At 39.8% G+C, this 26,710-nt stretch overlaps 1 protein-coding gene across 1 annotated transcript; it reads right to left on the bottom strand.

Annotated features, from left to right (window-relative positions):
* Nucleotides 1-1,164: 1,164 nt before the first annotated feature.
* Nucleotides 1,165-26,057, bottom strand: LOC139651288 (NACHT, LRR and PYD domains-containing protein 3-like). Its single transcript, XM_071528153.1, has 15 exons — nt 25,984-26,057; nt 25,005-25,118; nt 23,375-23,488; nt 18,662-18,775; nt 17,648-17,761; nt 15,638-15,716; nt 15,245-15,473; nt 13,191-14,988; nt 12,902-13,075; nt 10,895-11,068; nt 9,718-9,891; nt 7,091-7,264; nt 2,803-2,976; nt 2,141-2,187; nt 1,165-1,891 (listed from the first exon to the last, which is right to left on the bottom strand). The coding sequence occupies exons 2-15, from the start codon at nt 25,070-25,072 to the stop codon at nt 1,248-1,250; spliced, it is 4,077 nt and encodes a 1,358-aa protein (XP_071384254.1). The 5' UTR covers nt 25,073-25,118; nt 25,984-26,057; the 3' UTR covers nt 1,165-1,247.
* Nucleotides 26,058-26,710: the final 653 nt, after the last annotated feature.

Here is a 26,710-nt window from a genome sequence, read left to right as displayed (position 1 = left end):
TTGAGTTAGGTGAAAATACATTTTGTTGCACCTATATATTAAAAATAAAATGTTTTTAATTTTCCTTTCGTGTGAATCTGAGCCTCTGACATCATGGTTCAGCCTCTTTTCCTCTCAAAAGTCTTAAAATGGATGAAATAATGTCAGTAGAAATGACATAAGATTAAATTATTACATACTTTAACACTTTACTGAATTTTTTAAAACTATTTAGCTAACATGGCGTGGATGTTGTTCAGATGAAATGCTGAATGATGAGCTCAGTCTGCTAGAGATTCTTTTGTTTTCATCAGAATCAGCTCAACTAATAAAGAAAAGCAGAACAGAGGAACCTGAGAGCAGAAACAGTCAATATTAGTGTTGGACAGTTAAAGGCCTTAACATCATTTTACTCCTCTATTCATTATCACATTAGACTGAAAGGGGGCGGGGCCAGAATCCCTTATTTGGGCTGAAAAAATGATGTCACACTTGAGAGACAATTTGACAAATGTAAATCAGTGATGTCATACATTACATTTCCCTTGATTCTGAAATGTAATAACACAACTTATAAAACAACAGAACAACAAATGACTTTTGTATTGATATTTTAAAACGGACCCCAGGAAGACTAGTCTGTCGCTTGTGCGTCGACTAATGAGGATCCACAATAAACAATAAACAACAAACAGAACAACAAATTAGTTTATTTTATAGTAATTATTATCCAATATAAAAAAAAATCCTGTTTGAAACTGCTTGTTGTAAAAGATGAAGACCAAACAATGTTCATTAGGCTAAACTTTAATTCTGAGAAACAATTATAGAAAACGAGATAAATGTTTAGCTTGGAATGATGAGATGAGAATAAAATACCAAATAAAACAAAGTTGCAGAAGAAAGATATTTTAACCTGTCAATCATCAACACCAGACTCTAAGATGAACAACCATAACTTGATTCAGTCTGGTTTCATTTCTCAGTCATTTCATTTTCACAATAAAATGTTCATGTTCTTGTACGTGTGTGTTGTTAAAACCCTGTTCAGTTTCCCAACACACAGAATACACTCTGTTTACACTGACTGATGGATCATGTTTGTTCACAGTAATCACATGAAAATACAAACATTACTATTCTCACATTAAGATGTAGGGGGGGGTGTGTGTGTGTGTGTGTGTGTGTGTGTGTGTGTGTGTGTGTGTGTGTGTGTGTGTGTGTGGTGTGTGTGTGTGTGTGTGTGTGATCCTGTCAAGAGTGAACTATCATTTCAGCAGCTGTCTTTGGTCAGCATTCTGAGTGTTTCTCTCTCCCTCCTCTATCTGACACAGAGACACTGAGGAACCAGACAGTGGCTTAAGTACAAACTTAAGCGCATCAATCAACCCAAACGCACGACCAGACCTAACCCCAAGCCCAAACCCAGGGTAGAGTGGTTCAGTGAATGTGGTGTAGAAGGTGTGGAGGTGGATCAGTGTGTCAGAGGAGACTCTATAGAAGGACAGAGAGCCAGCAGGCCAGTCCAGATACACTGCTACTCTGTTAGAGACAGAGGAGGAGGGGGAACGTATGACTGCTCTTCTGTTATTGTGACAGGCAGAGAAACTGTTACCAAGGCTGTCCAGACTCCAGGACTTTTCATTTCCTCCAAGCCAGCAGTCATCACCCTCTCCTCTCCTTCTGATTCCTCTGTAAGTCACTCCTATATCAACCCTTCCTTCCCTCTCGACCTCCCAGTAACAGCGACCAGTCAGACCATTTCTACACAGCAGCTGTCTCCAGCAGTCAAATCTCTCTGGGTGATCAGGATATGGCTGCTCCTCTTTCATTGCTGTCACCTTTCTGTTGTCTTCAGACAGGAAGAGCCTTCTGTGTGCTGTGTTTGGGTCCAGTGTGAGTTCACAGGCATCTGATGGAGAGAACAAGACACAATACAGCAGCAGCTTGTCATCTAATACACCTGTTGTGTTTATTATGTTGATTTATTAACAGATTGACTGTTCATTTCTTCAGTTTCATGATGACACATTTTGTCAGCCATCTTTTTTCACAGTAGGATTTGAATAAATAGACGTCACATACATGAGCTTTCTATTTAAATAGTAATTGAATGTGTGCTGCTTTGTATTCATGAATATAAAACTGAATACACACTTACACTTCCTCAGACCTGGTTTCAACCTCTGCACTCCACCATGGTCCACACTGTGGGGGTTAAATAAAGTCAGAGCAGCATAATCTCTTCATAATGGAAACAAATAACCTTCATAACCTTCTGTATGAGTGATTTTCTGATTTTCCATACAACATCACTCATATCCACCATTAAACATTAAACAGTACTTGTAAGGGACATTTCTTGTTAAAATATATAGAGATGATATAGATTTATTGATTGTTTTCATTAATATTGAAAATATTTAACATTTACTTGTGTAACATATAGTTTATATTGCCTTAGAATAATGCTATTCTCTCTTTAGCTAATTACTGTCAGCAGAGAAGCATCAGGTGGATTGTGCATTTACATTTTCCTTCAGCAGAGATAAACTGTTGAGCTAGAGCACAAATTAGTTTTGACCGTGGCTTTGAACTTGTCCTTTACTGTGCCTTTTTTCCTCATCCCTTTGTTTGATTAAGTAAATGGTAAAACAAAGAATGTGGAGTGAAGGGCCTTTTTTAGAGTCACCAATCAACAGTTTAAGTGAGCTTGATACATCAAGAATCAAGAAATCTGAACTTTCAGTGTTTCTCATCTTCTCAGTGTGACAGAGAAAATGTGTGTGACTCAGCCTTCTAGCAGACGCTGCCTCTCCATACCTGAGAGAGTCCAGTCTCCAGTGTGGATCCTCCAGTCCAGCAGAGAGCAGCTTCACTCCTGAGGCTCCTGGATGATTGTAGCTCAGGTCCAGCTCTCTCAGATGGGAGGGGTTGGAGCTCAGAGCTGAGGCCAGAGAAGCACAGCCTTCCTCTGTGAGGAGACAGCCTGACAGCCTACACACACACACACACACACACACACACACACCAAGGTACATAGGTAGATGTTTCTTAGTATACAGCTGTGAAAATAGTTGTGACAATGCAGTCAAATTCTGGCAAAAACTGTCTCAAATGCAAACAGTTGACCCAGTGATCGGCTCCATAGGCGGATTATGAGACAAAGGGCCCCTGGGCACCAGTGTTGGGCGGTAACGTGTTAGGCTACTCAGTGACGCGTTACAGTAATGTGATTACTTTTTTCAGTAACAGTAGTGTAAGGGATTACAATTTAATTACATTACAGTTTCTAATCCCAGTAACGCTCTGTTACTGCATTACTTAAACCTGAACCTCCGTCAACCTTTTCTGTTCTCTCCTTTGAAATTTTCAAAGGTTTTTTTTTTTTTCAAATCCTTGTTTGTTTTTTTCTTCATATCTTCAGGACATGCAGCAGCTTTATGTGGCTACTAGCTAAAAAAGCAAAACAAAATCTGGAGGGTGAGGGAGAGTTTCAGCAGCTGGAAGTTTTCCCATTACTTTGAATTTATCTCAGTCACTTTGTGGTTTCGATTTCCACAGCGAAAAACACAACATCAATCAAAGCATCTGATACGCAACACAGCAATGTGAAACTCAGGGGAAAAACAACCCGACAAGGAGGATCCACTGCCAACGACAAACACACTCTGACTAAACAACAGATCTGGGCCCGTATCCACAAACATTCTGAGAATCCTCTCAGAGAGCTCTTATCTTAGCCTAAAATTCCTCGGCAAAGAGTCCTAGGTTAGGAGTGATTTAGGAAAGTTCTCAGAGCAACTCTGAGCAAGGAATGGACAAGAACTTTTATCTTAGTGAGGAGGTGTGGTTGACCCCGTTGCTAGGTGTGATGCTCTCTTTGGACGCTGTCATTGGTTGATCAAGAAAAATCAACACGCCTCTTTTTGTCATCCAGAATGAACACAAGGGATCACACAAGATAAAACACAATTTACTCAATATTAACGAGTGGTTTGCTTATACTATCAAAAATAAAATAAAAATAGAGCTCATTGGACAAAATCTTTGAAAACCATACGAACAGTACTTTTTAATACTTGTACGGTCCTCACAGGTTGACGCATTCTGCCGTTATTTGGGAGAATGCAGTAATGTTATTACACTTTACTAATTTGATGTTAAGATTTGGTGAAAATGGCTAAAGACACAGTAGTATTAGTATAATTTATAGACTATATTGGCAAGCCTATATGAACAGGATTTTTGAACCAGAGTATATTGCCGATGATGCGGATGTGTGTCCCATCAGTGACCAGACAATACAGAGAAATCTTGCTGTATCCATAGCTGCTGTTTAGTCAGCGCACGGTGCGACCATCCAGTGGGAATTAAATAGGTTTCGTCACAATATGAGGCTGTGAAGGACCTGTGATTGTTTGTGTGATTGCTCTACTATGTGGTTGCATAAACCACAGCAGGTTTGCCTATTGTCAATTATCTTAACATTGTGATAACTTTCATAATAATAATAGCATTAATGCTTCTTTTCTGCATCTTTCAGCCATTTTCTCCTCTCCTTAAGAAACTCCTAGAGCTCCTAAAAGTCCTCCTCTCTACTCTTAACAGTTTTCGACCTTAGGAGCTCTCTTAACGGCTAAGATGCTTTGTGAATAGCTTTTACTTTTCTTTACTAGGATTTAGTCTTACTTTTAAGGGGAAATTCTTAGAAAATGTCATCACTAAGGGCATGTGTCCATATAGCGTTCTTCTCTGGCAGAAAAGCGCTGGCAGGGCGCTGAGGAGCGCTTCATCCAAGCTGCGCGTGGGTTTTGTTTCTATGACAACAATATCTTGACATTAACGTTAGCTAGGTAGCTAACTTAATGCTACGTTAACAGAGGGTTGACTACACAGCTAACAACAAGCTTACAATGCGTACGGTGATAAAAGCACAACACTCACCAGCAACATTCAGTGTCCGGCCGATCTGCTCCCACAAATGGGCTTTTCTGTCTCTGTTGTGATAGTTTCTGTGAGACATATCATATAGGTGGCCGTTCTGAAAAGTTCAGAGATTTTCAACTAGAAGCGCACGGAGCAGAAAAGTTGGAGCGCTCTGAAAAAAGGAAGGAAGCTGGGTGCAGTGCTTTTTCTCTAGGCGGCCGCATGCGGCCGCATACGCTCTCTCCTCATTGGGAACAACTGAAAAAAGACGCTGGCGAGTGTACGCAGAGCCAATCGCACAATATCACCTGAATCTCAACTCAGGATTTACAGCTCAGAATTGACACACTCAAAGCCAACAGCATGTTAGAAAGACCTATCTGAATATAGTTTTGGAATCCGTTTAAGTCTAACAACTGAATGCAAGTCATGTTGCAAATTAAATAGCAACAACAGGTAGACCTCTGAAGGCTAAACAAATCATGAAATAGTCTTACCTAACACACCCGTTAATCTAGTGAGGATGGACATAAAAGTGGAAGCCTATAAGTTTATCTTTTTTGAAAGATGATGATAACATATGTAGGATACTAGGCTATTAAAGACCGATTCAAATTTATATTCAAAACAGTTTTTTAAATACAAAAGTGAGATGAACATAAAACACTACTGTATACTCTCATTGTGTATATAATATTACTATGCCTATTATCTTTTTTTGTTATTGCACTTATGGGAGAGAAAACTAAATAAACAATTACAACAGAATTACAAGGTGCAAACACATATTATACTAGGCCTAAAAAACATATTGCCTGCAATGCCCCAAAATCTACTGTCTGGCCACACAGCAGCTGCATGGTATATGAGTCAGTGGGCCCTACTGACAGATCAGGAGTGGAAAACAACATTTTTGGGTCTTCGTAAACCATGACTTTACATTACAAGACCTTTGGACAAAAATGCAGCACTTTACTGCTAAAGTGCTATAGATAAACTGAGGGGAACCCTCACTGTGACAGAGCCATGTTGACACCTTCAAAACAAATGTTTAGGTTATTATAGGGGGAATTTTGGGGCTTTGGTGTTGATATAAATGACTAAGCCCTTTGACTGCAGGGCAGTAAATGTACAGTTAGTGACAGCATCATCATGTATCAGGCTCTGGCTTAGGGGCCCCCTGAGCTCTTGGGCCCCTGGGCCTGTGCCCGGTTGGCCCGTTCAGTAATCCATCCATGATCGCCTCTGTGGCTTCAGTTGGTTCAGTTTAAGAGTTTGTCTCAGTTTGTGGCAGAATCTTAGAAGTCCTTTCTGCTATTTTAGGTTTCAGCAACTTATGCTGCAAGGAGAGGAAATAGTGAAATATCTTCAAGCTGATCCATGCATTCATCTCCAGCAGAGTTTGTTGACCGTCCCCAGAGGCAGAACAAAACATGGGGAGGCAGCACTTTCTTATCACGCTACACAAAATTGGAATAAACCCCCAGATAATATTAGACATGCCCCTAACCATGCCCTGACCATTTTCAAATCTAGGCTAAAAACTTACATGTTCTGTGTTGCCTATAGCTAAGTCTCCTGCTATTTTGGTATTTTATTTTCATTTTATTTTCTTCCATTTTATTTTTTTACTTTTAATGTTACGCACTTTAAATTGAAAGAGGGATTCCTGTTGATTCTTTTTATGACTTTCAATTGTTTAGTTTAATGGTGTATTGTATTTCTATTTAAATGTAAACCACTTTAAATTGCCTGTGTAGCCTAAAATGCACTTTTCCTATGCACTTTTAATGTTTGTCATAATGAATGAATTCTTTTATGCCTTCTTATCTTATGCTATCTTTTTTCCTTTCTTTTGTAAAGCACTTTGAATTGCATTCAATGTATGAAAATGTGTGATATAAATAAACTTGCTTGCTGCTTTCTTGCTTCATGGAAAGTAATTCAGAGGCTACAAAACAGTGCTAAATGTTGACATCACAGTTGGTTTAAAAATCATGTAAACATAGAGAATCCTACACAGGTCAGGTGTTTATTTACTGACATTAACCTGCATGTAAAGCAGGATTTAAATCTGTTGAAAAGATTGAAGAATCCTGACCTGAGAGACTGTTTTGAGAGCACAGACCTTAGTTTGGAGAAATGTGTCAAATCAATTGAAAAAACTGTAAATGGACCTTACCTGAGAGTCTCCAGTCTACAGTGTGGACTCTCCAGTCCAGCAGAGAGCAGCTTCACTCCTGAATCCTGCAGGTCGTTGTTACTCAGGTCCAGCTCTCTCAGACTAGAGGACTGGGAGCTGAGAACTGACGACAACTCCTGACAGCATTTCTCTGTGAGCTTGGTTTGATTCAACCTGACAAAATTAATAGAAACATTTTCCCATTACATTTTATCTTTCCAGAGCGACTCACTGTCAGTGAGCAGGAAGGGCTCACTACCTTATTCAAGTACATTTGGACAGGGAACATTTTATGTTTCAGAGCTCAAACATGATGCTCTAACTCTGTCCACCCTTTTAATAGAATTAAAAGGAACAGAGTAGAAAAGAAGAGGAATACAACACAATATATTTTTATCATACAGTGTTTAAACCATACGAAATGATTTGATTTACGAAATGATGAGAAAATGTATTTGACCGCTGTGGCATCCCAGGGGGAACTAAGAGAGAGGAGCCCAAAAGCAGACAAGGGGTTCAGTGCCAAGGCCAGTACCGCAGGCTTCCCCTGGGACAGGTATGCTGCAGATTCAAAAAAAGGAGGGATGTCCGCACAACCAAATTAATTACAAAAGTTTATTATACGCACAGCAGCAAGCTGAGAAACAAACACGTTTCAGCGCTAAGCCTTCATCAGTGTTTCCACCCCCATGGGGGAGTGATACCTTTTAATGAACAGATACATTTTTGGTTGTTTGCTGTAACTGTTGTGATTAATGTCCCATGTCTTCTTGTATGTTGTGTTTGTGTTTTTGCCCTCTACTGCAAATCAAATTTCCCCTCAAGGGACAATAAAGATCTGAACTGAACCCATATTTATAGACAACTCCCAATATCCATAAATTAGCAACCGTGTGATAAATTAAGATAAACAGTAACCATACAATATAATATAATGCTCACTCAAAAAACAATTTAGCCGTAATTCTTCATTGAGAGCCCTTGGACACTCTGTCTGTGGAGAGTGGATCCAAAAGGCCTCTCTTTGTAGCAGAAAGCAGTCTCTGTCACCCCCTCTCCTTGAAGGTTTTACCACCTCCACACCTTGGAATCTCAGTCTGCATACTTCATGGCCAGCGGCATTAAAATGTCTAGCCACCGGAGATTTTTCCTCATGATTTCTGATATTGCTTTTGTGTTCAGATATTCTGATTTTCAACTCCCTTCTGGTTTTACCAACGTAGTAGAAGCCACATGGACATTTCAGTATGTATTAGGGCTGGGCGATATGGACCAAAAATCTTATCTCGGTATTGTTAGGCTGAATGGCGATACACGATATATATCTCGGTATTTTCTACGAAGTGGGCTAAATGTTAAGTTGTAAGTAGGGCTGGGTGATATGGACAAAATCAAATATCACAATATTTTTGACCAAATACCTCGATATCGATATTGCGACAATATTGTAGGGATGACTATTGGTGCTTTCACAAAATATTTACACAATGAGATTTTTGATAAATAATCATCAGTAATGTGGATATAATGACTAAGTGGGTAAAGGCAAATAATAGAACAGCTAGAACAGTCTGGTAAGTTCAGAAAATGACATCACTTTACTGTAATGCAGCCTTTAAAACCAGGAAAAGACAACACTTATGCCATATCACCATATTACCATATCCAAAATCTAAGATGATATCTAGTCTCATATCACAATATCGATATAATATTGATATATTGCCCAGCCCTAATATGTATACAACATACTTGGTGTTACATGAAATCCTGCCTCTTACTTTTATTCTTCTGCCAGTATGTGGGTGTAGAAAGAAATCCCCCTTTATCATTACAGTTGTGGCAAGGAAGGTTACAAGAGGGAGGAGAAGGTAAGAAGTGCTGAGGTGGTATATAAGTATCATTTTTTACCAGTGTGTCTCTCAGATTATTGGCACGCTTATTGGCGAATCTAGGTGGGGAAGAGAAAGCAGTCATTTCTATACCCAGTTGAATGGTGACCCCACCATCAGATTTCATAATGAAATTAAGACTACACTTGATAGAGCATTGGCTGACCAGCTTGTTTACCAGCTGGTTGTGCGGACATCCCTCCTTTTTTTGAATCTGTATGCACAAGAGTCTGCACCCTAAAGACAACAAGAAGAGTTTGGAGTCAAGCGAGCTATTTCTTCCTTTGTTACAGGTATGCTACATTCCATTGTACTTGGAACTCGGGGAAAGAACACGACTTCCGACTTGGAAAAGTGCAACAGAACAGTCGTTGAAGTCAGAGCTCCCAGAAGGAAATTTGAGCAAGACTTTCCGACTGGGAGCTCTGGTCGCCGACATAAACACACCTGATGTCACAGCAGTATGGCGGCGCTTATGGTGAAAGGTAAACTGAATTCTAATAGAATTTTAATAGAATTAAAAGGAACAGTACAGGAGTAGAAACGAAGATAAATACAACACAATACATTTTTATAATACAGGGTTAAACCATAAGAAATGATTGAATGTTTGATCAATGCAGAAAATGTAAAAAAACACAAATAATACAAACAAACAGAACACAAAGACATAGAAAGCATGCAGTTAACAGTTGCAACATATTGTTACACAAAAGCATCTTAACCTGATCTTACCTGAGAGTCTCCAGTCTGCAGTATGGACTCTCCAGTCCAGCAGAGAGCAGTTTCACTCCTGAATCCTGCAGGTCATTGTTACTCAGGTCCAGCTCTCTCAGGCTAGAGGACTGGGAGCTGAGAACTGAGGCCAGAGCTTCACAGCTTCTCTCTGACAGCTGACAGCCGCTCAGCCTTAATGGACATTAACAGAAATAAAAATGTTATTCTCTGATATTTTAAGTCTCTCAATGTTGTCTGTGTTTTTTCTTTCAGATTACTACTAATAATAATGAAAAACTATTTATCTAACAGCAGAGTTTACAGTGTACTTTGCATGGTGCTGTAGCTCATTGAGCTGAGTGTAGCACTAAGAAAGCCAGTGATACTCGTTTGATTCCCACTGGGGTCATCAATTCTACAAATATATTCACACATGGTACTGTAAGGTGATTTGGATAAATACATCCACCAAAAGGTACATGCTATGTTATGCTTTTCAAAAAGCCATAAAGAAGAATAGTAAGATATATAAAGCAAATTTAAAGTGTTTTAACAGATGAGCCTAATCCCTCAGGAAGGCATTCCACAGTCTAGAGGCCCTGATGGGAAAAGTGTCTTCACCTTCAGTCTTGAGTCTAGACTGAGGGAAAGTCAGAAAGACCTGAAGATCTCAGCTTGCTCTCCAGCTCAAAGGGAACTAAGAGCTCTACAGTGAAACTACTGGAGAAAACTGGCCATGTTTTAAATGTGATCAGTTAAATCTTATTATTCATTCTGTATCTAAGTGGTAACCAGTAGAAAGATGGTACAATTGGGGATATATGATCTCTATTTAACACTAGTTAAAATCATAGCTGCTCTATTATGAAAAAGCTGGAGATGTGACACTGAATTATGGCTGAGACAGGAATAGAAAGAAGTGCTGTAATCTAAATTACATGATATCAGAGCATGGATGATCTTCTCTAAATCCTTCATGTTCATGGCTGTGTATTTGAATTTGAATAAAACAAGTGCTGGAAAATTCCCAAACTTTCTTTAAAGTGAAATTCTAAATTGAAGGTGCCTTTGTAAAACTTACAGGGTCACTCTTTGCAGATTAAGGAATCCTGATCCGAGAGACTGTTTTGAGAGCATAGAGCTTAGTTTGGAGAAATGTGTTAAATCAATTGAAAAAACTGTAAATGGATCTTACCTGAGAGTCTCCAGTCTACAGTGTGGACTCTCCAGTCCAGCAGAGAGCAGCTTGACTCCTGAATCCTGCAGGTCGTTGTTACTCAGGTCCAGCTCTCTCAGACTAGAGGACTGGGAGCTGAGAACTGACGACAACTCCTGACAGCATTTCTCTGTGAGCTTGGTTTGATTCAACCTGACAAAATTAATAGAAATATTTTCCCATTATATTTTATCTTTCCAGAGCGACTCACTGTCAGTGAGCAGGAAGGGCACACTACTTTATTCAAGTACATTTGGAAAGGGAACATTTTATGTTTCAGAGCTCAAACATAATGCTCTAACTCTGTCCACCCTTTTAATAGAATTAAAAGGAACAGAGTAGAAAAGAAGAGGAATACAACACAATATATTTTTATCATACAGTGTTTAAACCATACGAAATGATTTGATTTACGAAATGATGAGAAAATGTATTTGACCGCTGTGGCATCCCAGGGGGAACTAAGAGAGAGGAGCCCAAAAGCAGACAAGGGGTTCAGTACCAAGGCCAGTACCGCAGGCTTCCCCTGGGACAAGTATGCTGCAGATTAAAAAAAAGGAGGGATGTCCGCACAACCAAATTAATTACAAACGTTTATTATACGCACAGCAGCACCTTCATCAGCGTTTCCACCCCTGTGTGATACCTTTTAACAAACAGATAAATTTTTTTTGCCCTCTACTCCAAATCAAATTTCCCCTCGAGGGACAATAAAGATCTGAACTGAACCCATATTTATAGACAACTCCCAATATCCATAAATTAGCAACCGTGTGATAAATTAAGATAAACAGTAACAATATAATATAATATAATGCTCACTCAAAAAACTATTTAGCTGTAATTCTTCATTGAGAGCCCTTGGACACTGTCTGTGGAGAGTGGATCCAAAAGGCCTCTCTTTGTAGCAGAAAGCAGTCTCTGTCACCCCCTCTCCTTAAAGTTTTTACCACCTCCACACCTTGGAGTCTCAGTCTGCATACTTCATGGCCAGTGGCATTAAAATGTCTAGCCACCGGAGATTTTTCCTCATGATTTCTGATATTGCTTTTGTGTTCAGATATTCTGATTTTCAACTCCCTTCTAGTTTTACCAACATAGTAGAAGCCACATGGACATTTCAGTACGTATACAACATACTTGGTGTTACATGAAATCCTGCCTCTTACTTTTATTGTTCTGCCAATATGTGAGTGTAGAAAGAAATCCCCCTTTATCATGGCATTACAGTTGTGGCAAGGAACGTTACCAGAGGGAGGAGAAGGTAAGAAGTGCTGAGGTGGTATATAAGTGTCATTTTTTACCAGTGTGTCTCTCAGATTATTGGCACGCTTATTGGCGAATCTAGGTGGGGAAGAGAAAGCAGTCATTTCTATACCCAGTTGAATGGTGACCCCACCATCAGATTTCGTAATGAAATTAAGAGTACACTTGATAGAGCATTGGCTGACCAGCTTGTTTACCAGCTGGTTGTGCGGACATCCCTCCTTTTTTTGAATCTGTATGCACAAGAGTTTGGAGTCGAGCGAGTTATTTCTTCCTTTGTTACAGGTATGCTACATTCCATTGTACTTGGAACTCGGGGGAAAACACGACTTCCGACTTGGAAAAGTGCAACAGAACAGTCGTTGAAGTCAGAGCTCCCAGAAGGAAATTCGAGCAAGACTTTCCGACTGGGAGCGCTGTTCGCCGACATAAACACACCTGATGTCACAGCAGTATGGCGGCGCTTATGGTGAAAGGTAAACTGAATTCTAATAGAATTTTAATGTAATTAAAAGGAACAGTACAGGAGTAGAAAAGAAGACAAATACAACACAATACATTTTACAGGGTTAAACCATACGAAATGATTGAACGTTTGATCAATGCAGAAAATGTAAAAAAACACAGATAATACAAAAACACAGAACACAAAGACATAAAAAGCATGCAGTTAACAGTTGCAACATATTGTTACACAAAAGCATCTTAACCTGATCTTACCTGAGAGTCTCCAGTCTGCAGGTTGGACTCTCCAGTCCAGCAGAGAGCAGTTTCACTCCTGAATCCTGCAGGTCGTTGTTACTCAGGTCCAGCTCTCTCAGGCTAGAGGACTGGGAGCTGAGAACTGAGGCCAGAGCTTCACAGCTTCTCTCTGACAGATTACAGACACTCAGCCTGAAGAAATATTAGTAATGAAGACGGACAATAACTTTGAAAATATATATATTTTTTCCTCTGTATGAATATTAGGTTTAATATATTGAATCTATCTAGTTTTCTATGCACTTACAAAGATTTATTGGAGGCTTTCACCACTGGCAGCAGCCTCAGAAGAGCCTCCTCTGAAGCAGAGTATTTCTTCAGGTCAAATACGTCCAGCTCTTCTTCTGATGACAGTAAGATGAAGACCAGAGCCGACCACTGAGCAGGGGAGAGTCTGGCTCTGGAGAGTCTTCCTGATCTCAGGTACTGTTGGATCTCCTTCACTAGAGAACGGTCATTCATCTCATTCAGACAGTGGAACAGATTGATGCTTCTCTCTGGAGACGGATTCTTCCTGATCTTCTCCTTGATGTACTGGACTGTTTCCTGATTGGTCTGTGAGCTACTTCCTGTCTGTGTCAGTAGGCCTCGTAGGAGAGTCTGATTGGTCTCCAGTGAAAGACCCAGCAGGAAGCGAAGGAACAAGTCCAGGTGTCCATTTGGACTCTGTAAGGCCTTGTCCACAGCACTCTGGTAGAAGTGATTTACCTGAGATTGGTCTCTTAGTTGAGATGTTGTGGAGGCTGATTGTAGTTCTGACAGTAGATTGACACCAATGTTGATGAATGAGACGATGACATAAACAGCAGCCAGAAACTCCTGAATGCTCAGATGGACAAAGCAGAACACCTGGTCCTGGTACAGCCCACACTCTTTAAAGATCTGTGTGAACACTCCTGAGTACACTGAGGCTGCTCTGATATCAATGCCACACTCTGTCAGGTCAGCTTCATAGAAGATCAGGTTGCCTTTCTCCAGCTGCTCAAAAGCCAGTTTTCCCAGAGAGAGAATCATCTTCCTGCTTTCTGTAGTCCAGAGTGGATCTGTCTCAGCTCTCCCATGATACTTGACATTCCCCTGTTTGGACTGAACCACCAGGAAGTGGATGTACATCTCAGTCAGGGTCTTGGGCAGGTCTCCCCTCTCACTGGTTTCCAACACATGCTCCAGAACTGTAGCAGTGATCCAGCAGAAGACTGGGATGTGGCACATGATGTGGAGGCTTCGTGAAGTCTTGATGTGGGAGATGATTCTGCTGGCCAGCTCCTCATCTGTGAATCTCTTCCTGAAGTACTCCTCCTTCTGTGGGTCAGTGAAGCCTCTCACCTCTGTCACCATGTCAACACACTCAGGAGGGATCTGATTGGCTGCTGCAGGTCGTGTGGTTATCCAGAGGCGAGCAGAGGGAAGCAGTTTCCCCTCGATGAGGTTTGTCAGCAGGGCGTCCACTGAGGTTGACTCTGTCACATCAGTCAGGATCTCGTTGTTCTGGAAGTCTAGAGGAAGTCGACACTCATCCAGACCGTCAAAGATGAACACAACCTGGAACTTGTCAAACCTGCAGATTCCTGCTTCTTTGGTTTCATCAAAGAAGTGATGAAGAAGTTGCACCAAGCTGTACTTTTTCTCTTTCAGCAGATTCAGCTCTCGGAAAGTCAGCGGAAATATGAACTGTATATCCTGGTTGGCTTTGTCTTCAGCCCAGTCCAGAGTGAACTTCTGTGTTAAGACTGTTTTCCCGATGCCAGCCACTCCCTTTGTCATCAGTGTTCTGATTGGTGTATCTCTTCCAGGTAAGGGTTTAAAGCTATCTTCACATTTGATTGGTGTTTCTGGTCTCACTGGTTTCCTGGATGCTGCTTCAATCTGTCTGACCTCATGTTCATCATTGACCTCTCCACTCCCTCCCTCTGTGATGTAGAGCTCTGTGTAGATCTGATTCAGAAGCGTTGGGTTTCCTGCTTTAGCGATCCCCTCAAACACACACTGAAACTTCTCCTTCAGATTGGATTTGAGGTGATGTTGGCAGATGGGAGCAAGAGTTTCTGAATGAACAAACAACAAATGAAATCAATGAGTGGATTTCAGTGTGGATGTATATAGTTTCCCACTCCATGATATTTATTCAGCTCATCAGTTGTGGACAAACACGTTTTGACTGTGTGTGCAGCCCAGAAGAATTGTATAGATCTGATGCAGATGTGCACAGCGTATTTACAGCAGAGTTTGGAAATGTAAACATCTCTCATTTTCCCACCATTTCCCCTCTCCATCATGTTAAACCTGTTAAAAGCCTCTTACTGCTCTGCAGAAAGTCAGCCAGCTCCTCCTGCTTCATTCTCCTCAGGAAGTGCAGTGTGATCTGCAGAAAAGCCTCTCTGCTGCTCCTCCTCTGCTTTTCCTCCTCACCGTCCACCATCTCCTCATCCTCCCTCTGCTTCTCTGAGCATTCTGGGTAATCTGGACTCAGAACCCTCTGGACCCTTTTCAGCTCGTTCTTCACAAAAGTGACGATGTTCTCCTCAAGAAGCTGGAACAGAATACAAAATCATGGAACCCAACATCAAATTGATCTTGCATGGTTTGAAAGCCCACTGGTCTAAAGAGTGCAGCATGGAGACTATGATGACCAGAATGGTTGTTTTGGATTTTCTTTGTAGCTGAAGTAAAAGGTGTTGTTGTACATTTACACACCATAAATATGGAGTCCAGGTCTGTTTGATGCTCCTGAGCAGACTGACCACTGGGAACCTCTTTCCATTGATGGTGAACTCTGTGGAGAAAACATTAACTATTAGGTCTCCCGATAACAACACACACACACACACACACACACACACACACAGGTTGTTAAAGGTGTTGTGTTCTGTCATGATGAATCCTGGCAGAAACACAAGGTGAACTCCACTGTAAATGTTTCTCTGAAGTAGCTTTCCCAAAGCAGGTCGTAGTGCTAAGTATCTCTTGAAGTCATTCTTCAAGACATTTGTTCATTTCACGAGGCTTTCCTAAAAATACTCACAACTCAAATAGTACAAGAAATGTGTTATTCATTCACGACAACCTGGCACTAGTTGTGAGATTTCAAGTATCTCTTTGCAGGAGCGATGAAGGTGAGATCCTACAGCAGACAGACTGTCCAACCTAAACTCTGCACAACATCAAAACCATTAGAGGCATTTCATTTTGACCCAACTCTTTCTGTCAAAATAAATAAATAATGCTACCTCTCTTTCTTACCAATGTATTTATTATGAGGCTACATCAAATTTGAGCATATGCTTTAGTCTACATTAATACCCTAGGCCTTATGCGGTCAGCTGTTTTGCACTGTTCTAAGCAAATCCCAGGCAACTGGTCAACAACAACACAGTGTGGTTTATCCATCCTCCAGCCACAAGGCAGCCTGTCAGTCACAGCTCTACTGAAATGGCAGCATTACAAATAATATATAGAACTATATACATTCATAAAGATAAAGTGAACTGTTGGAGGCTATAAACTATATGTTATTTATAATTAAGGTTTCTTCAATTGACTTGTGCTTTCAGCTAAGAAAATTACTGATTCCTTTCTGTACCAACTTTGATCTTGAATGACCTTTCTCAATTAACAATTTATGAATATCAGAAGTGAATTGTTTTTGCAGGCTTAACAGCGGCTAAAAAAAACTCATTGCAATGCGTTGGAAACAACCCAACAAACTTTCTGTTACTCACTGGATTCTCAAGTTTCTTGATATTATCCACATGGAACAATCAACTGGCCGTATAAATGGGGTTAAGGAAGACAACTTGAATCAATGGCATCTAGCTGCTGAGAAATTGAAGGCCCTGGTATAGTCATTATTTTACAAATGAATCTGTAGGTCTTTCCATCATGATCCTGTAGGTCCTGGGGGTGGGGTGGGAGGGTGTTGTTGTTGTATTATATTGTATTGTATTGTATCTCAGTCTGTCAAGGTTTCTGTCTTGGTATTTCCACTTGTGTAAGTTATTTTTAAATGTTGTACGATTTCTAAAATAACAATAAAACATTTGATCACAAAAAAAAAAAAATAATGATTCCTTGAATCAACCCGTGATGCCTTACGATTCTTGAAGTTGATTAGGGCTGCAACTAATGATTATTTTCATTGTCGATTATTTTCTCAATTAATAGATTAGTTGTTTGGTCTATAAAATGTCAGAAAATGGTGAAAAACGTCGATCAGTGTTTCCCAAAGCCCAAGATGACGTCCTCAAATGTCTTGTTTTGTCCACAACCCAAAGATATTCAGTTTATAGAGAGAAGTAAGGAAACCAGAAAATATTCACATTTAAGAAGCTGGAATCAGAGAATTATCAAATTCGATTATCAAAATAGTTGGCGATTAATTTAATAGTTGACAACTAATCGATTAATCGATTAATCGTTGCAGCTCTAAAGTTGATCTTCAAGTAGATCTTGAAAATTTGTTGTCATGAAATCCTTTGGGAAACACGTGAAGATCTAAAGAACTCTCTTGAAGTAGTGTGTGAAATATGTTGTGTTCAAGATACATTGTTATCAGGACAGTCAACCCTGATTATTGGATGTGATGTTTTGAAAGAGGAAACTAAATCAACAGAGTATGAAGGGCCGGACCAATTCTATACCTCATGACTTCATACCTCTTCTTAGGAGAGCTGGATAATAACAAACTCATCTGTTTTAAATTCTTACCTTTGCTCAGCAGAGTGGTGTCCATCTTTGAAGTCAATAGGTAGATGCATAGACCGGTCGCTCTTCATGGACACACAGCTGGGTTCAGGGGAGTCTGGTCTCTCCTGCTGGATCCTGATAAGACACAAAATGATCTCATAAATAATTGTGAAATGAGCACAAACTCTGAAACCCTGCTGTGGAAATTATGTGAAAATTACAGTCCCCCACCACAAACTGGATTCTGTGACAATAACATGGATTGGATATGCTGGATATGCCATTTTCACCTAAAGGTTGGCCAATGGTTATGTTTAAGCAAGTAAAACAGCTGTGGTTAAGGTTTGGGTTGGTCATGATTAAATAATAAATCATTTTCGCTAAAAATAAAAATTTGGTCATGACAGAGTAAAAGCTGTGAATAAGCTGGGAATTGAACCCCAGTCGCCAGCATCGTAGGCAAACGCATCCGCCCATCCACCATCCAGACCACAACACCCTTACTTTGCACTGCGTTACTTCAATGTGAGACTACTTCCTGTCATGCCTCCTTCACAAAACCATTTCCTGCTGGGAACACGCATTTTTAACACTTTCCGTGCCACCAACACGTAATTTGGTGATAAGTCATGTCCATTTCACATATTTGTGTGAGATCAGGTTGATAGAAACATTATGAACACAGTGAAGGTATCTGTGTCCTTATGAAGAACACAATCCTACATTATCAAAGAGTCAATAGAAAGAACATTACAATAAACAACCCAAAATAATATCATAAACAGAAAACAAACACTTTCATCAACAGTGACGCATGCTGTAGAAGCTGTAGATGTGTTCAGCTCCATTGCTGAGAGTGAACTGCTAACTAAAGCCCAGCTCAGCTCCCTGTCAGCCAGCTGCAGCTTGTTGTCCTTGATGAGGGAGCTGCTACATGTCTTTGATTACCTGGCCATTTGGGGCAGTGTTAGGAGCATTTAGAGGCACCAGAGGAAGGAGGGCTGGATAATAAACTCATCCGTTTTAAATTCTTACCTTTGCTCAGCAGAGTGGTGTCCATCTTTGAAGTCAATAGGTAGATGCATAGACCGGTCGCTCTTCATGGACACACAGCTGGGTTCAGGGGAGTCTGGTCTCTCCTGCTGGATCCTGATAAGACACAAAATGGTCTCGTAAATAATGGTGAAATGAGCACAAACTCTGAAACCCTGCTGTGGACACAAATTATGTGAAAATTACAGTCCCCCACCACAAATTGGATTCTGTGACAATAACATGGATTGGACTCGCCATTTTCACCTAAAGGTTGGCCAATGGTTAAGTTTAAGCAGGTAAAACAACTGTGGTTAAGGTTTGGGTTGGTCATGATTAAATAATAAATCATTTTTGCTAAAAATAAAAATTTGGTCATGACAGAGTCAAAGCTGGGAATTGAACCCCAGTCGCCGGTGTTCCGCACAGGACTGCTCCCCCATACATGCGTGCCTCCCCAGTGTAAACACACGCGTCATACAGTCCTGCCTCCCGTACAGCGCTGCCCCCTGTTGTAGTATCGTATTTCAGCCGCCAGGTGTCATCTGGGCACAAAGACACTGTTTACTGCAGGCAGGCTTGCTGTACAAATGTGTTTCCCGTGGACGCTTGTCATGTTCAGTGGTAAAAAAAAATATATAACCTCATAAAGTATTTTCTGTACACACGATTTCCAAACATCAAAAACAAAATTCTAGATCTCTAAATATAAGATGGATTGTAAAAATGGGTTAATGTTTATTAGTAATTTAGTTTATTAGTCCTGCATTTCTAATTAATAAATTGCTATCCTATCCTAATAAAAAAATCTAAACAATCTAAACAATTCATGACTACAAATAAGTGGGCCTATATATACCTATCTGACATAATGGGGCTGACATACAACAAACCAAATAATGAGCAAGTACTGAACCCATGACCTTCACTTCTGCAGCCTATAATGTGAGCAAACTCCTTAGACCACTGAGCCACCATGACCTTTCGCATGCATCTCTTGTAAATCCCATTTGTGTTTTGTTTTTCTTAATTACTCTCTATGACTGGAGAAAGAATGGGGAAATTCATGAAACACACCTTGGCTCTAGTCTTCTTTTTTTTTAAAGATTTATTTTATGCTTTACTGACAGAGATAGTGTGAGAGAGAGACAGGAAGGTATGGGAAAGAGAGAGAAGGGAGGACATGCAACAAAGGACTGCAGGCTCTAGTCTTGCTGGTTTCTCTTTATATTGGATTAATGACAGTATTTTGCTTTTAGAGTGGCCAGTCCACTCCCCTTAGTTATTTAAATTATTGACACAATAGGAAAGCTGAGAGGACGGAGTAGGGGAAAACATCAGAGAAGGTTCTGGTGGGACGGAAGCCCAGACCAGCAGGGGAAGACCTGCATGTAGACCCAAAGACAGGCGGACTGCCACTACCTCTGGACATGAAAATGTCTGTCTACCCTAAATAAGGCATAAGAACAATCATTTTATGACTTGGGTTCAATTCATTCTCCAACCAGGAGATTAAGACAAAACAGGAGAGAGGAAGATTGAGGGGAAAAGTACATTAACTTCCATTGGAGTTGAACCCTTCAGCAAACTGAGACTCCTTGATTTTCACTAAACTACACATGGAGATGAAACATCTGGGGCAAGACAACATATCCATATTATCTGAAGTGTTACAGTGAGTGTTGTCATGTGTAAAGTCTGAGGTCATTACTTTTGTACATTTGTGAATGAATGGTAGGCCTATCACACATCTAAAATACTCAAGAGCCTATATAGGCCTTCCCATGTGAACGATTCTGTGCCTTAGCTTTGATACACAAGTAATGATAAATCAACCAGGATTGCAATTTACAAACTAAAGACCAATTTGGGTTCAGTTATTACATTTTTGCAATATTATTTATACAAACCGAGAAAGAAAGGCATATCAGAGGCTGAATCACCTTATACAGATTCTACAGTTCGTATCAAAGTTGCTTTTACTACAAAATGCATACTTTTACCCCACATTTAAGTCTATCAAAACGTGTAGAATTTTTGTACCAAAGAACTGGAGAAATGCCATCAACAAATGAACCAAACCAAATCAGCTGAATGAGCTGATCCCATTTAGCACTTTTAAAAATGCAGTGAAGGGTTTGGAGGCCGATTCAATTGGAGTTTGTAAATGCTTCCCTATAGCTAGACTCATCTACTCTTTTTAGGTGCAGGATTCTGTGTTTTTTTTATTAATTCTTTTACTGCCTTGTTCTTATTGTATGTCTCTTCATGTTTTTTTTTGTATGTTGCAACACTGTATTGCTGCTGTCTTGGCCAGGGCTCCCTCGAAAAAGAGATCTTGTAATCTCAATGAGACTCACCTGGTTAAATAAAGGTTAAATAAAATAAATAAATAAAAACCTTAACTACAACCTCAAACCAGATTTTTTTCTGTTTACCCCTTTAACCCATTTGTAGAACAGACTGTCCTTTCCACTTAGAATACATTATACAGATCTAACCAGATCTAAAACAGCAAGAACCCAATCAAGCATATTAATAAAAATTTGCTCATAAATATGCTTGTTTGGGTCCAGGGGTGTTGGAGGGTGAACACCTGACTGACTGCTGTTTGAAATTTTATCTCACAGTAGCATACAGCACATCCTCAGCAACAATACACTGCATTGGGACGGCCTATTTGAAATGGCCTATAACTTTTTGAGAGTTACCACAATGATCATGACAAACTTGTCTTCAATGTATTACATGTGAGAGGCATGGAAAGAAAATGCAACAGGAAAAGGTGATTAAAATCAACAATTTTTACCCTCAACAATAACATGCAATAATTTCAAAGAGTTTACTGAGTTAGTTCATATAATATCAAATCACTTTATCTAGCACTAACCTGTGGATGGCATGTCTGGGGATACAGATATGCAGGGTGATAGTATACCAACAAGCAATACATGTGTTTTGCCTGAAAATAGTATTTCAACCTCTGTAGCTACTACTGTCTAAAACCTTTACCTCGGTGCCTGTTTGGTTTCAGGCAGCCTTGTGACTTGCTTTGAACACAGAAGAGGTAAGAAAACAAGAAGCAAGCTTAGCCTGCGTGCATATCAAAATGAAGCTGAGAAGAAATAGCATTTAACTTGTTTATTTAAAAATCGTACTTGACAAAAAAAATCGACAAAACTATTTTGACTGTACAAGTAGCCCAATATTTTACAAAGTAGGCATGTTCGCCTGGCTCTGGGTAAAGAACGGTTAGCAGTCAAATATTCCAAGGCCTTAGTAAATTAATACAAGCTTAAATAAATTATTGTGAACAAGACAACATATGAATCTCCAGTTAATTCAAAGTATTACATTTGCAAGATACACCTTTGTTTGCTCGTCGTACCAAGCTGTCTCCCCCCGCAGCAGACCAGTGCAGACACTACTGAGCAGACTCAAGTTTACCTCAGGAAAGTAAGACAGGCACAGATTCAATTGTGGAGTACATGTGCCGTCTAGTGGTGACAGGCTTTATTACACGGGAGACACGCATGTACGGGGGGGCAGCCCTGCGCGGAACACCGGCATTGTAGGCAAAAGCATCCGCCCGTCCACCATCCAGACCACAACACCCTTACTTTGCACTGCGTTACTTCAATGTGAGACTACTTCCTGTCATGCCTCCTTCACAAAACTATTTCCTGCTGGGAACACGCATTTTTAACACTTTCCGTGCCACCAACACGTAATTTGGTGATAAGTCATGTTCATTTCACATATTTGTGTGAGATCAGGTTGATAGAAACATTATGAACACAGTGAAGGTATCTGTGTCCTTATGGAGAACACAATCCTACAATTTAAATGTTTTTTATGAAAGGCCAGACCAATTCTATATCTCACGACATGATATCTCTTGAAAATATTATCTGGGACTGCATTGGAATGTTCTCCCACACTGGTTGTTAATGACAGTTGACCACTATGAGATCTCCCATTAAAGAGACTTGACTCAGTACCAAGGTTATTAAGGTTATTATCGTAAAGAAAACTAACGAAATAACAAAAACTAGGTGTGAAAAAACATTTTCGTTAACTGAAATAAAAATTAAAACGAGGCTTTACAAAAAAACTAACTGAAACAGTATTGTGTCTTTACAAAACTAACTAAAATAAACTAAAATTATAGAGAAAATGTCTTTAGTTTTTGTCTTTATTTCATACATAAGCCTAGTATTTTGAATTTCTGAATCTCTTTGAACTAAACTGAAATTGAAAATAAAAAGTCAAAAAGAAATAAAAATAAAAACTAATGAAAAATGCAAAACTATAATAACCTTGCTCAGTACATGCAGTTCAGGTTGTCATTTATTGAGCTCTGACAGCTCAGACATGTTTGTCATGGTCTCTGCAGTTGAAACAAACAAAGAAATTAATTAAATAGAATCATCAAATAGTCAGTTGAAAGAACATTACAATAAACAACCCAAAATAATATCATAAACAGAAAACAAACACTTTCATCAACAGTGACACATGCTGTAGAAGCTGTAGATGTGTTCAGCTCCATTGCTGAGAGTGAACTGCTAACTAAAGCCCAGCTCAGCTCCCTGTCAGCCAGCTGCAGCTTGTTGTCCTTGATGAGGGAGCTGCTACATGTCTTTGATTACCTGGCCATTTAGGCACCAGAGGAAGGAGGGCTGGATAATAAACTCATCCGTTTTAAATTCTTACCTTTGCTCAGCAGAGTGGTGTCCATCTTTGAAGTCAATAGGTAGATGCATAGACCGGTCGCTCTTCATGGACACACAGCTGGGTTCAGGGGAGTCTGGTCTCTCCTGCTGGATCCTGATAAGACACAAAATGGTCTCATAAATAATCGTGAAATGAGCACAAACTCTGAAACCCTGCTGTGGACACAAATTATGTGAAAATTACAGTCCCCCACCACAAATTGGATTCTGTGACAATAACATGGATTGGACTCTGTGACAACAGCACAAACTGGACACGCCATTTTCACCTAAAGGTTGGCCAATGGTTACGTTTAAGCAAGTAAAACAACTGTGGTTAAGGTTTGGGTTGGTCATGATTAAATAATAAATCATTTTCACTAAAAATAAAAATTTGGTCACTACAGAGTCAAAGCTGGGAATAAGATGGGAATTGAACCCCAGTCGCCGGCATTGTAGGCAAACGCATCCGCCCATCCACCATCCAGACCACAACACCCTTACTTTGCACTGCGTTACTTCAATGTGAGACTACTTCCTGTCATGCCTCCTTCACAAAACCATTTCTTGCTGGGAACACGCATTTTTAACACTTTCCGTGCCACCAACACGTGATTTGGTGATAAGTCATTTTCATTTCACCTATTTGTGTGAGATCAGGTTGATAGAAACATTATGAACACAGTGAAGGTATCTGTGTCCTTATGAAGAACACAATCCTACAATTTAAATGTTTTTTATGAAGGGCCGGACCAATTCTATATCTCACGACATGATATCTCTTGAAAATATTATCTGGGACTGCATTGGAATGTTCTCCCACACTGGTTGTTAATGACAGTTGACCACTATGAGATCTCCCATTAAAGAGACTTGACTCAGTACCAAGGTTATTAAGGTTATTATCGTAAAGAAAACTAACGAAATAACAAAAACTAGGTGTGAAAAAACATTTTCGTTAACTGAAATAAAAATTAAAACGAGGCTTTACAAAAAAACTAACGGAAACAGTATTGTGTCTTTACAAAACTAACTAAAATAAACTAAAATTATAGAGAAAATGTCTTTAGTTTTCGTCTTTGTCAATTTATTTCATACATAAGCCTAGTATTTTGAATTTCTGAATCTCTTTGAACTAAACTGAAATTGAAAATAAAAAGTCAAAAAGAAATAAAAATAAAAACTAATGAAAAATGCAAAACTATAATAACCTTGCTCAGTACATGCAGTTCAGGTTGTCATTTATTGAGCTCTGACAGCTCAGACATGTTTGTCATGGTCTCTGCAGTTGAAACAAACAAAGAAATTAATTAAATAGAATTATCAAAGAGTCAATTGAAAGAACATTACAATAAACAACCCAAAATAATATCATAAACAGAAAACAAACACTTTGATCAACAGTGACACATGCTGTAGAAGCTGTAGATGTGTTCAGCTCCATTGCTGAGAGTGAACTGCTAACTAAAGCCCAGCTCAGCTCCCTGTCAGCCAGCTGCAGCTTGTTGTCCTTGATGAGGGAGCTGCTACATGTCTTTGATTACCTGGCCATTTGGGGCAATGTTAGGAGCATTTAGAGGCACCAGAGGAAGGAGGGCTGGATAATAAACTCATTCGTTTTAAATTCTTACCTTTGCTCAGCAGAGTGGTGTCCATCTTTGAAGTCAATAGGTAGATGCATAGACCGGTCGCTCTTCATGGACACACAGCTGGGTTCAGGGGAGTCTGGTCTCTCCTGCTGGATCCTGATAAGACACAAAATGGTCTCATAAATAATGGTGAAATGAGCACAAACTCTGAAACCCTGCTGTGGACACAAATTATGTGAAAATTACAGTCCCCCACCACAAATTGGATTCTGTGACAATAACATGGATTGGACTCTGTGACAACAGCACAAACTGGACACACCATTTTCACCTAAAGGTTGGCCAATGGTTAAGTTTAAGCAAGTAAAACAACTGTGGTTAAGGTTTGGGTTGGTCATGATTAAATAATAAATCATTTTCGCTAAAAATAAAAATTTGGTCACAACAGAGTCAAAGCTGGGAATAAGCTGGGAATTGAACCCCAGTCGCCGGCACTGTAGGCAAACGCATCCGCCCATCCACCAGCCAGACCACAACACCCTTACTTTGCACTGCGTTACTTCAATGTGAGACTACTTCCTGTCATGCCTCCTTCACAAAACCATTTCCTGCTGGGAACACGCATTTTTAACACTTTCCGTGCCACCAACATGTGATTTGGTGATAAGTCATGTTCATTTCACATATTTGTGTGAGATCAGGTTGATAGAAACATTATGAACACAGTGAAGGTATCTGTGTCCTTATGAAGAACACAATCCTAGAATAAAAAAAAATAATTATGAAGCATTTTAGGAGTCTTTGAAGTCAAAGGAGTCTTTGAAGTCAATAGGGTGATGCATAGACCGGTCACTCTTCATGGACACACAGCTGGGTTCAGGGGAGTCTGGTCTCTCCTGCTGGACTGGGCTTCAACACAACAGAGACAGAGCTTTTACTCTGAATAATGATGCTGTAATGATTTCACTGCTGAGCTCTGAGATGGAGAACAGTCATGGACAGTTAGAGATCCTCATCTTACCTCTCAGCTTTGGTCCAGCTGTCATGTTCCCCAGACAGAGTGGTTTTAGAGGAGGGAGCCCCTCGTCTCTCTCCTCAGACTGGCTCATAGTAGAGCCAACACCTTTACACAAACACACCCAACATGCTGTTAGCTGGACTCATTCATTACAACAAGGTTTCCATTACAGGATATATCACTTCAGCTGTTGTGATCACTCCTGACTGTAAAATGCCAAATATACAATGCACTGAACTTTCTCAACTGGCTTTAAAAGCTCTTAAAATCTTTTGAATTTTACTCTTTAATTTGTAGTCACCCTGCTTATGGTTTGCACTTTTGTTTTCCCTCAGAAATAAAAAATGATTTTTTTTTTCACTCATAATTGTCTTCATTCAGATTTTGCTCAAAATATCGGGACAATGTCAAACCATGAACCCAGTATTATATTATTTATCAAACCGTCAGTTGAATGTATGAATGTTCAAAACACTATGAAGACCTGCTCTTTCCAACAAATGAACTGAGCAGGTTTATACAGACAGAAGGATTTTTAAGCCTTGAGGACAACTGAGACTTTAAAGGTTCAAAAGGTTTCAGTGTGAAAGGCAGTGAACCTCAGTTTTGTGGAGGTTGTAGTGTTTTGTACACACTGTATCAACAGAAACACAACATGTATCTGAGCTTTCACACTAGTTCTGACACTTCCTGCAGATTTCACCAATGCAATGAATTGAGATTACAACCT

This window comes from Centroberyx affinis, unplaced genomic scaffold (assembly GCF_046629955.1).
Source record: "Centroberyx affinis isolate AG114_WGS23_722 - 3 ecotype Tasmania unplaced genomic scaffold, CSIRO-AGI_Caff_v1 ptg001624l_1, whole genome shotgun sequence".
NCBI classification, from domain to species: Eukaryota; Metazoa; Chordata; class Actinopteri; order Beryciformes; family Berycidae; genus Centroberyx; species Centroberyx affinis.
This window is presented reverse-complemented; position numbering and strand designations above follow the sequence as displayed.

Coding starts and splice junctions, on each gene's coding strand:
- LOC139651288 (XM_071528153.1), bottom strand. CDS start 25,072: ATGAAGAGCGACCGGTCTATGCATCTACCTATTGACTTCAAAGATGGA. Junction 23,489..25,004: donor CACCACTCTGCTGAGCAAAG/GTAAGAATTTAA, acceptor GTGTCTTATCAG/GATCCAGCAGGAGAGACCAG. Junction 2,977..7,090: donor TGTAGACTGGAGACTCTCAG/GTAAGGTCCATT, acceptor GTGTGTGTGTAG/GCTGTCAGGCTGTCTCCTCA.